The 11,806-nt window shown below is 45.1% G+C and overlaps 1 protein-coding gene across 2 annotated transcripts in view; it reads left to right on the top strand.

Annotated features, from left to right (window-relative positions):
• The first annotated feature begins 4,472 nt into the window (after positions 1-4,472).
• ACVR1B (activin A receptor type 1B) overlaps positions 4,473-11,806 on the top strand; it is a 34,511-nt gene continuing 27,177 nt past the window's right edge. The window contains exon 1 of one of the 2 annotated variants that reach the window (XM_033138664.1): positions 4,473-4,611. In XM_033138664.1, the coding sequence (XP_032994555.1) occupies positions 4,512-4,611 (100 nt within the window). In that variant the 5' untranslated portion in view covers positions 4,473-4,511. The remainder of the gene's footprint in view (positions 4,612-11,806) is intronic. The other variant, XM_033138665.1, reaches the window with a different exon arrangement.

The raw sequence follows: 11,806 nt of genomic DNA, 5'->3' as shown, positions 1-11,806 counted from the left end.
GTTGGATGAAGACAAGATGGCTGACTTGGAGTTGGATGAAGACAAGATGGCTGACTTGGAGTTGGATGAAGACAAGATGGCTGACTTGGAGTTGGAGCATAAGGTTGTTGGCTCTGTACTGCAAGTCCTGGCATCTGGATCATCATTGTTTGGCTTTGCTCTTGTCTTGGAATCTGCATTGGCATTGGAGGTGCTGAAGGGTTGGTAAATTGCTGTTGTGCTGCTTGCATTGAAGCTTGGATTGCTGTTGATTGGAAATCAGCTTGCTGCAAAACTGGAGCTGCTGGCTTGAGCGCGGCCTGCAGGGCAGCAGGGTTTGCTGGCAAAAAGGCTGCTTGCTGCTGCTGCTGCTGGATCGCTGGCAAAAGCGCGGCTTGCGATGGAGGAAGCGGGACCGTTGCTTGGAGCGAGGTCCGCGGCTGCTGCTGACTTGAAATCGCTGGCTGGTAAAAGGCCTGCGATGACTGCTGAGCGACTGGCGGTGGGGCAGTCCGCGGCGGGGCTTGAAAGGCCGACGGCGTCTGCTGCACCGGCACAGGCGGCAATGAATCTGGCAACGACAAATTGGACAAGGGCGAGTGCGTGTACGACAACGGGGCCTGAACTGGCTGCTGCGAGGGGGCCGAAAATGGCACAACCGCAAGCGGCAGCACAGGGGCACTATTAAAAGCAGTATTTCCCAAATTCACTGTTCCATTAAGCAAAACATTTCTTGGAGCGATTTGTTGAAAGCAGTTTCTTACTTTGCTCCATACTAATTGTACAGGAATTCCGATTTTCGGGTTGGCCATAAATTCTAACCCGATCCTTTCCCATGAGGCTAAATCTTTCGTTCCCTCCTTAGGGACCCAGGGACAAATTTCCCCAATGGTTTTAACTAAAAGCTCTACTTCTGATTCAGAGACAGGGTGACCATTTCTTTTCAAAAGGTACAATAAATCTTCACAAAATTTTACTTGAGCAGTTGAGAGTGAGGAGCCCATTTTTTAAACACTTTTCCAAAACTTTTCCTCCCCCACCCGTAGGCTTCTACTAGGGGACACCGGTTCTACCCGTAGGCTTTAACCGAAAAACCTGGCACCCGTAGGCTTTAGCCAGAAAACCTTCGCCCCCACCCGTGGGCTTCTACTAGGGGCTACCGGCCCTACCCGTAGGCTTTGACCGAAAAACCTGGCACCCGTAGGCTTTAGCCAGAAAACCTTTCCCTCCCACCCGTAGGCTTTTTCGGGAGACACCGGCCCTACCCGTAGGCTTTGACCGAAAACCCTGGCACCCGTAGGCTTTTGCCAGACCCTGGCACCCGTAGGCTTTTGCCAGAACCCTTCCCACCCGTAGGCTTTAGGGAAGACCTTATCCTGCCCGTAGGCTTACACTAAACTCCTTGCCGCTCTACCCGGGGACCCCTTGGGGCAAAAATACACGCGCGCAATTTCTATTTACAGTACTTTGGGCAAGCGGTGGATTCGCGCTACTGCAGCGAAATCCTGGATAAACCGGGCCGTTATACCTCACCTCTCAATGTCTGTTTCCGAGCCACTTCCGATATGTTGCCTTCAACCGGAGTCTTCGTGGAAGCGATTTTTGACTACGCTTTGCCTCACACGGGGCACCACTTGTCGGGGTTTGGGTGCTGGAGCTCCTCGTGCACGGCCTTGGACTGGTTATGCACGAGGTACCAGTTGCGGGGAAAGCGGCCAGCGTTCCGCGTGCTTTTGAGCACGGTCGCCAGCCAAGCCTCACAGTCTGAAGGATGATGAGTAAGCCAATTGAAGACTCTGGTGGTGTGTGAGTTCCTAATTGCCTTCTTTAATGAAAAGTTGCCTCGTGAAATAAAATATATACCCTGACTCTGAATAGGCGGACCAAATTAAAGAAATTAAAAATTTTACTTTACTCCCCCCTTTAACCCCAAAGGAAGACAGACACCGGTTGTATCTTTAGTGGCTTCGGCAGAACCCGCATAGGCTCGTCCCCTAAGCTAAGTTCCCCTAAGCTTAAAGACCCTGCGCGCCCAATCTTCCGCGAGGCTAACTAAATAAACTAAAACCGAAATATCTTCCGCGGGCCTAACCCTAGGCTAACCTAAAAGAAAACCTAACTAAAACTAAAACCGAATGATCTTCCGCGATCTAACTCTAACTAAAGAAAAACCCATCCAACCCATCCAGCCCGCTCCTAGTCCCTTAAACTAAACTTGACTTCAACTAAAACCCAACTAAAAGAACATGAACGAAATCCTCTGCCTAAGCGGGGTGCCTCTGCCTTTTATTAGGGAACAAACGTGACATCATCATTAGTACTTTAACCAATAAAATCACTGTTGCTGCCCTCCAAAAAGGCGGGAAGCAAGTTTAACGCTCATTAACAACTTTGAACATAACCGGATCTATAAAATAAAGGCGGATTAATCTCATAAGTGAACCACACTATTCATTCATGCTTTCACTTTCGCTTTTACGCGCAATTATACCAAAAGTAGACCTTGAAAAACTTATAAAATAATCAAATAAATGTGAATCCATGGCGGATCCGTGAAACGTATTCCGACACACAACAAACACTCTATGAGGTGAGTGGGGCTGAGAGACTTCAAAGAAGTGTGACTAGCCCAAGGTCACCCAGCAGCTGCATGTGGAGGAGTGGAGACGCGAACCCGGTTCCCCAGATTACGAGTCTGCCGCTCTTAACCACTACACCACACTGGCATGTGGGAAGTTGTCTCCTAAATGCAGAAGACATGCAACCTTATTGCACCTTAGCAACCTTGCGCATGATACAAATCTCACACTGTGCTTCTATAAGCAAACTTCTCATTCATCTGTTTTGCTCTGCTCAGCGTTCAGACACATGACAAAACAGCACTATCCAGCTGGTACAAGAAGAGAAATGTGTATGTACGCTGGGAAATAAGTGAAAACTGGCTTGCTAAACAGGAAGGCCAGGTTCACACGCATGCATGTGCATCACTTGATTTCCCTACACTTGACTGATGTCCACACTGGCCTTGTTCACACATGCACGCTCATCACCTGCTCACATATGATCATCACCGATGTACCAAGTGGGGGCTTGCAGGTATGAAATGCCACAGACAAATGCCACAGGCAAAGTTCCCATGCCACCTTGCACACCTTTTTTTAAAAAATGAAGGCAAGTTGCACATTCAAAAATAATCAAGTATAAAGACATCCAGCGATGTGTGAATCAAGCCTTGCGGATTGGAAATTGAATGTGGGAACCGAGGCCGTTAAGAAACTCTGTGCTCGAGGCAATATGAACATTATTCCTGCGGTGTTACATAGACGGCTAATTCCCACATGCGAGCAAGTACCGCAGGTATCCACCGCCTGCCTGCCACCTTCCGTGTGAGCAAATTCTCTCATTGCCCCCTGCACGTGCACATCCCTTGCACGGACCCTATGCCCATTTGCACGTAAGGGCACACTCATCAAGGCCATACTACCTTGATGATGCCCAATCTCGGACTCTAAATCAGGATCAGGCCTGGTCAGTACTTGGATGGGAGAACACCTGGGGAAGACCAGCCGCCTCTGCCTCCCCCCCCCCTCCCCACTTGCACCTTCAGACACACCAAAACCCTGCCTTTCTCGGTCCCCTCACACAAACACACATGCGCATAGGAGCCAACTCCTAGGAGCTGAGGTACCTTCAACCCCCCCCCCCAACAAAAAAACAGTATTTGAGGCAGTGCCTTCGCTATGGAGACTAGCTGGGTTTTTTGCCCTGGGTGAAGCCTCCAGAGGGGCACCACTGAAGCTCCCAGCCTCTGTGTGCAAATGCATTAGGGGGGGGGAATGCCAAACTGGATCTTTGTGTTACACACACACTTTTTTTATAAACTGATTTTCCAAATCATTGCCAATCAGTCCGAATTGTTTAAATGTAATACAATTTCTTCAAATAATCAGGTTTACATTATACTAATGTAAATATCTATACACAAAGCCTTAAAAAATGCATTAACACCCCCCCCCCTTTTTTAAAATTCACAGTCTCTTTCTTAAACTAGGCTTTATCTCAACCCAGGTCAAAATTTATGGGCATTGCCATTCAAATAGTGTGCGCGCACGGCAAAATCATGTGATCGATTATACGGGGTGGGGCTTACCTGGTCTGGCCCCCCCTCCCCAATATTTTATTCAAGCTGGCACTCCTGCACACAAACACATTCGCTCCCCTTTGTCTCCCTCCGCTTTTCCCGTCGGCGGACACTTTCCCTCCCCGACTTCCCTCTCCTTTAACAAGTGCCGCTTCCCCTTTAAGCCCCTCGCTGCCTCTCTCGCTCTCGCTCTCTCTCCACGCATGCGCACACCCCGCCCTCCCCTCGCTCCTGGAGGCGCCTCTGCTGCTGCTGCCGCTCTGGTTGTCTGCCTCGTCTCGCGCCGCCGCCGCCGCCGCCGCCTCTCTCGCCCCGCGCGAGTTGAGGGCGAAAGCGAGGCTGTCGCCGGTTGCGCCGCCGCCGCCTCAGCTCCTGTCGCGAGGCCGTCGCCATGGCGGGCGGTCCGTCTCGCCGCCCGCTCCCGCTGCCCGTGGGGCCCAAGGCGCTGCTGGTGCTGCTGCTGGTGCTCGGGGGCCACCGCGGGGCCCAAGGTGAGAAGGGGAGGAAGAAGAAGAAGAAGCAGCAGCAAGGGACCTCATCCAACATGGCGGCTGCTGCTTCAGCTCGGGGTGGGGCGTGTAAATATTGGGGAGAGGGGCGAAAGAGGGGAGACGGAAGGCGTCGCGGGGTTGGGGAGGAAGGGTCTCTTGTGTGAAGAGGCGGGGTCCCCATCCCTGAGGGGTGGGGGGATCTGTCTATGTGTGTCTGTGTGTGTGAAATCCACCGAGAAATCCACTCGAGCTGTCAGTGAGATTATAGGGAGGGAGTCGGCGGACCCTCCATAGAAACCCTGCCTTTGATCCTCCACTCCCAACAGCCGTGGGGCGCGAGGGTGGTGGGGCTGCTTGCTAAGGAGCTGCCGTGCCTTAGCAGAGGTGGTGTGTGTGTGTGTGTGTTTGGGTTGCGAGGTGCAGGCAGGGGATTGGGGGGTGGGTTGTGTGATGGGGTGGGAGGTCTGAAAGCGCTTTTTAAAAAATAATAATAATTGTGATACATCTAGGGCAGGGCTGTCCAACTTACAAGAGACTGCGATCTACAACCGCCATAAAAACACTGGCAGTGATCTACCCAGCCCTGATCTAGGGGAACGGGTGGCTGGCATCGAAATCTGGAGCCCGATTCGTCAAGAGAGACAATGGCCAACTGGAGGAGCACCTGATTTCCTCGAGGGGTGGAGGGAGGGTTGTGTTTCTCTTTAGGGGCCTTGCAGATCTGTGGTGCCTTTCGTGTGTGTGTGTGTGTGTGTGTGTGTGAGTGTTGGGGGGGGTGATGGAGGTCACATGAACCCAATGCCTGTTAAGGCTCCTTGCTTCTGCCAACCCCTCTGCAGATCGGACTTGGTGAGGAATGATTTTTTAAAGCATGTTTTTAATCAGTAGACTGGCATGATGGTCTTCAATTGTGTCAACAAGTATGTAAAACTCCAGAATTTTAACTTTTAAAAAAGGAGGCATGGTATGAGACTTAAAGCCCCACTATCAGCCCACAGTGGAGTTCCTGTTCACCCCAAATAGCCTGCCTCTGAGAATGTTTTGGTTTCACCATGAAGTGTCCTCAGGCCTGATGACTCGTGAGTCCCCCTTGCTGTCTTAACAAAGACATCATCAAATAAAGAGCCAGTCAAAAACCAGTTCCTTATTTGCAGACCTGTTTGTTAATGTACAGTATTGCAAAAGGAGGTATGGGGCATTAGCCTCGAGAAGGTCTTGTTCCTTAACAAAGCTTTTGATCAGGTAGGGCTAAGCATTGTGTGCCACTAGACAACTAGTCTGTTTATATATTGATGCATCTCAGGACAACCCAGAGTTTTGTTCAAGAATAATGGTTGATCAGCATTTGACCCTGAAAAACCAATTCTACTTTGAAACGTTGGAATGCGGTGTGAGTGATTTTTGCCAAATGGCTAACTAGTTAAAGGTGATGTGGCCACATGTAGAACCAATCAGCTTGTAATAAGTTGGCCAGTTCTCAATCATTTCTTGTTATGGATCTCTTTGGTGACCTGGATATCCCAGGTCATGAACTGAGGGTACCTGATGCAGGTCTGGGTCAGTGCCCGGATGGGAGAGCTTCTGGGAATCGTGTGTGTGCTGCTGTCTTGGATTCTGTGATGGGGGGAAAAAAACCAGGATATAAATGTACTAAATAAATCATCAAGCTACTCAGTCAATTTACTATATGGCAAAGTTAGCTTAGATATATTTGCCCTTCCCCTTGGGCTCTTCCAGAAAGTCTTCTGGGTACAAGAATTTTGTTGTGAATAAGGAACACATGTATCCAGATGGTTTCTTCTGCCAGGTAGTTGATGTGGCAAGATATTTTATAAAGGCTCTCCGTTTCTTGGAAGAGGGAGAATAGAGTCTGGCAATGCCTCATTCAGCTAATTGGAAATTTTGAATTTGGAGAACACTGGTAGCAAGATTATTCCCCAGGACATTTGCAGATCTGGGCTTATTCTGGTACAAAGATATACAGTGGTACCTCAGGTTACAACGCTTTGGGTTACAAATGCTTCAGGTTACAGACTCCGCTAACCCGGAAGTAGTACCTCGGGTTAAGAACTTTACTTCAGGATGAGAACAGAAATTGGGCGGCGGTGTGGCAGCAGCGGGAGGCCCCATTAGCTAAAGTGGTACCTTGGGTTAAGAACAGTTTCAGGTTAAGAACGGACCTCCGGAACAAATTAAGTTCTTAACCAGAGGCACCACTGTAAAATGGGTGCTCCAAAGGAGGATGTAAAAAAGATCAACATATAGGGATGGGTGGCAGCATGTTATCTCTGAAGTATGAGTTTACAGAGGCAGAAATATTATCTTACCATGTTCCTGAATGATGATGTCCAAGGCTGTGTGGCTTAATCTGGTTTTTTTTTTAAGGGGTGTATTGCCATGGTTTCTGAAGGTTGTTGTTTGCTGTTGGAAAGAACACAGCTTTAAAGGGATTCTGCTATCAGGTGTTCCCATCAGTTTTATCTAAAGCCCTGCTCCCTTTTCTGATTAATTAACATTTGCTTTTTAGCATTGAATTCTGTGAACTCGCTTTCCCTTAAAGTTTTTTGAAAAGTATATGCTACTAGGTTCACATTACAGCCCAGTGTAGAGGAGAGCCGCAATTCTATAACAATTCCATTATTAGAACTTAACAAACGAGCAATTTTTTGCTAACAAATAAGCCACTAACAATAAAAAAACAAAAATAGAAAATCCAAAAATGTCTGAACCAGACAGTAAGAACAGTAGAAAACGGCAGCATCAAAAATAACAACAACAGGAGATAATCAATCAATCAATCAATCAATAGCATGCTTAATTTCACCCTAATGCTGCTGTCCTATGCACAGCTAAGCAGATAGTAGCTTCACTTAGGCCAGTCCTAAGTAAACATGCCTAAGATGGGGCTGCAAATCACATTTGCTTCTTTCCAATAATTTTATTTAGCTAAGTTTTGTTTGTTGAGAAAAACTTAAAATTTATGAGAACATATAAAGTATGGGTGCTTGGATGTTCTGACTACATGATACAGGAACTAACAAATGAGAATCCAATGAAATTGACAGTACAGTGGTACCTCGGGTTAGGAACTTAATTAGTTCTGGAGGTCCGTTCTTAACCTGAAACTGTTCTTAACCTGAAGCACCACTTTAGCTAATGGGGCCTGCCGCCGCGTTGCCAGAGCACGATTTCTGTTCTTATCCTGAAGCAAAGTTCTTAACCTGAAGTGTTATTTCTGGGTTAGTGGAGTCTGTAACCTGAAGCGTATGTAACCTGAGGTACCACTGTAATAATATTGCTTCATAGCATTGTTGTGATATTTTGGCCTTTTTAATCCTCCATCTCTTAGTTTAGTTCTCAATTTATTTATTCCAGCTTTGGGTTGTTCAAACCAATTTTTAAAAATATCCAAATTGCCAGCATAAGGTGAAACTGGATTTCAGAAGAGCTAGCGGGTGCTTACCATATCTAACTGTTAAATGCGAAATCATTAGGGAGCAGATTAACTTTGTATGTGAAGCCCTTGAAGACTGAGCCTCTCCATTCATGTCACACTCCACTCTGCTCTGAAAAGTTCTTATTGATTTCCTTCAAATTCATGCCTGTTGAAAAAATAAACAGGAATGGGGAAATTGACTTCCTTAGTCTTTGATGCTTTGTTTTGGTTGACAGCAATTGTTTCCAGCAAGTGCTGCAATGTATGTTTTTACTAATAGTATTCCTCAAGTGTGGTGTGTATGCAGCATGGTTTTATGGGCAAGGAAAAAATGTGCAAATAAAAACTGATGTTTGTGAATAGGTGTGTGCAAGGAACCAATTTTGCCAAGTTGCAAGAGAAAGGTGTGGGTGGGTGAAAGCCAATTTTAAAGAGATAATAAGTAAACAGCATGAACTGCTTGAAGCTTAACTGTGGTAATTGGTGTCTCTTTAAGCAACCATAACATGCTTTCTGTGCCTTGCTAATAAGGTTCATTTCCAGTAGCTTTCACTTGTGCTGTATATGTATTTTTACATAAGAATAAAATAGCCTCCTAATTACTTTGTACGAAAACATAATTCAGCTTGCTGTTTCCGTAGCTTCTGAGCATGCGGTGTCCTGTACGATTAATAAAGCTGCATGTTTAGAAGCTTGGCTGTTACTTGAAAGTAAAAAGTTGTGGATTCCTTTGCTGATATTTCTCAGAACAAGGATTTATTTAGTTCAGAATAGAACATAATTTATATTTTATTTACTTTCCAAGAAAGATACCACTTAATTGGAAATTGGGTGCACTGTCCAAAAAAACCCGTCCTTGAACTCCTTTTCAGTCTTGGCCAGAATGCTGAGTTTTTCCTCTCACTTTTTGGCCATCTGGATTGATATCCCAATCTGCATGCTGTTGTGGAAACTGCACTTGTAAATGGCCTCAAGTAAAACTTTAGCCCTGTGGTCAAATAAGCAGTTTAAAGGGTGTCCACAAGTAAGATTATTTCCTCTTACACTATTATCCAGAGTGCTTCTCTGCAGCTGCATTCCAGAAGTGCAGACCATAAGGAGATAATTTCTCTTAAGGCGAGCTTTCACTTAATAGTGAGGGCATAACATAAACAAATTAAAGTGGAGATTTAGCAGCTCAAGGCCCCTCTGCTAAGCCTTTAAAGCAATATTGTATATATAATGTAAGTATTTGAATCAAAGCCTCAAAACCAATCTTAGTTGCTGGACGTGTTCTTACCGAATTGACCATTTATGAATAAACCCAGAGTACTATGGAGCCAATGTGAATTTGCTCAATACTCAAATTGAAATGAGGTTTTAAAAAGGTGTTTAATTCTTGAAGAAAGAATAGCTCATAAATCACTCTCTCTGTGTTAGTGTATTCCTATACAGTGGTACCTCTGGCTACGTACTTAATTCGTTCCGGAGGTCTGTTCTTAACCTGAAACTGTTCTTAACCTGAAGCACCACTTTAGCTAATGGGACCTCCCGCTGCCGCTGCGCCACCAGAACACGATTTCTGTTCTTATCCTGAAGCAAAGTTCTTAACCTGAAGCGTTATTTCTGGGTTAGCGGAGTATGTAACCTGAAGCGTATGTAACCCGAGGTACCACTGTAGTGTTATTTTAAACACAGTAAAGTGAAATAACTTGCCTGTTCATAAGCTACCGTACTGTCTTACCCAGTGCCAATTTCTGCTGCATTCATTGGATAGAATTTCCCCCGAATCCCTTTGACCTTTTACTCCATACAGATATTTGTTTGTCTAGGAAATATCTCCCTTAATGATTCCAATAATAACTACTTCTAAAAAAAAATGTTTGGGGCAGCTTAACATTATCTTAAGTGTGTACACATTTTAAAATTGTGTCATTTAGCAGGACTTAGGAAGCAGCAGCAAGAGATGCTGCAGATTTGTTGGTAGTTGAGATAAAGCATTGGGGCAACCTACATGTTGCATAATTTTCCTCTGCAATTGTAAGCAACAGAAAGATGGGTGGGAAAGAGAGGTTTAAGCCTTTCCACTCTTAAAAGACTGTTCTCCACTTGCTACTTCCTTCTCCCAACTGGGGGAGATATACAAAGACCTGCCTTCTCTATTCACCCTTTCTCATCTTCTGAACCAGTGGCTGTTTTCATTTAGAAAAATAAAGTGAAGAGAAAGTTACATTCATAAACTAGAATGCATTTGATTTCCAAAAGAAAAGAAAAGAAACATTTTAAAATTATGATGTTGATAAGGGGTGAATATGGTTTAAAGGTAAAGGTACCCCTGACAGTTAAGTCCAGTCGCGGACGACTGGGGTTTTGGCGCTCATCTCACTCTATAGGCCTGTGGGAGTGATGCTTAAAGCATGGGGCAAGTTTTAGTTGTGCACTGGACTCTGTCTTGTTTTTTTTGGGGGGGGGAGTGGCATAGTTTTGTTTCTTGCATTAATTACTTCACAGTAACAGGTCAAGCATTACCTAAATATTTCCAGACAAGTATATAGAAGTATTTGTCTGTAACACACTAACTACAAAAACATGAAACAAACTAATATTTCATTAACAGAAGTTGTATGAAACTATTAATAAAAATGTTATACTGTAGCAGTGGGGAGTTATAGCACATCATGAAGATCTGTGCTCCCCCCCAGTGTAGAAAATCTGGTCACTGAAGGCTTATTGGAAGAAGGAAGAACATTGAGGTTCTGTGGAGAGGGGGCAGACAGTGGTACCCAATCTTAAAATATGTGTCTGTTTCTCTGTGTAGTTTGACTCCTACAAGGCTCAGAGCAAAGAGTCCTAATTCTTTGGCTATCAGATGGCACACTGGTGCAATAAAAAATAGGCCACACATAAACAAGCATTCTTGGTCTGGGATGCTGAATGAGGAGTGGATTCTTAGCTTCTTGGGAAAATTGACCTTAGTTGATTGATGTGATAAACCAATCTTATAGGATCTATTCCGTCGGGGGGACGGGACACTAAGCATTGCAGTTATTGTAAATTCTCACAGTTTCTACCCTAAATTCCTATTTTTGTGATTGCTGCCAAGCAATCAAGAAATATTGCATTAGATCAGGTGTGTTAGTTACCAGTGAGTTCACAGACCCAGTTTGGAGTGTTGTTTACCTTTAAAGTCATAAATAGTTTGGGACCAAGTTACTTGAAGGACGGCTTTCAGTCATATCAGACCTCTCTCACATTGAGACCTGCTTTTGAGGCCCTGCTTGTAGGCCCACCTCTTGAGAGTAATCAAGTTGGCAAGCATGCGGGAGAAGGCTTTCTTGGTGGCCCTGCATTTGTGGAACTCTGTTCCAACCTGAAGATCAGATAAGTCCCATTCCTAGCAGTTTTAAAGCAGACTTTGAAAACATGCAGAAATTCATGGTGCTGATTTATTCTGATGATACTATATTTATGGTCTTACTGGACTGTTTGTGTTTCATTGTGCTGGCCACTTTATTATTAATAGTTGCATTAAAGTTTTAAATTCTGTTTTTAAGTTTATATATGTATGTTTGTGCATTGTGAAGAAAAGTTATCTTCACTCTTAGCAGTCCTGCCAACAAAAAGAAAGGAGCCACTGCTTCCTAAATTTGAAGATGCCCCAAGGTGAAATTCAGTGCAGTGCTAAGTGGGATATGTGTACTGTTGCGCTGGTGGACTTGGTTCCACGCACGCAAAAACTTGGTTGAATCCCACCTTTTATTTGTTCTACAGCTTGCCTTC

The sequence above is a fragment of the Lacerta agilis genome, chromosome 2 (genome assembly GCF_009819535.1).
Source record: "Lacerta agilis isolate rLacAgi1 chromosome 2, rLacAgi1.pri, whole genome shotgun sequence".
Lineage (NCBI taxonomy): Eukaryota > Metazoa > Chordata > Lepidosauria > Squamata > Lacertidae > Lacerta > Lacerta agilis.
The sequence above is the reverse complement of the archived record's forward strand: the minus strand, read 5'-3'. Positions and strand labels throughout refer to the sequence as shown.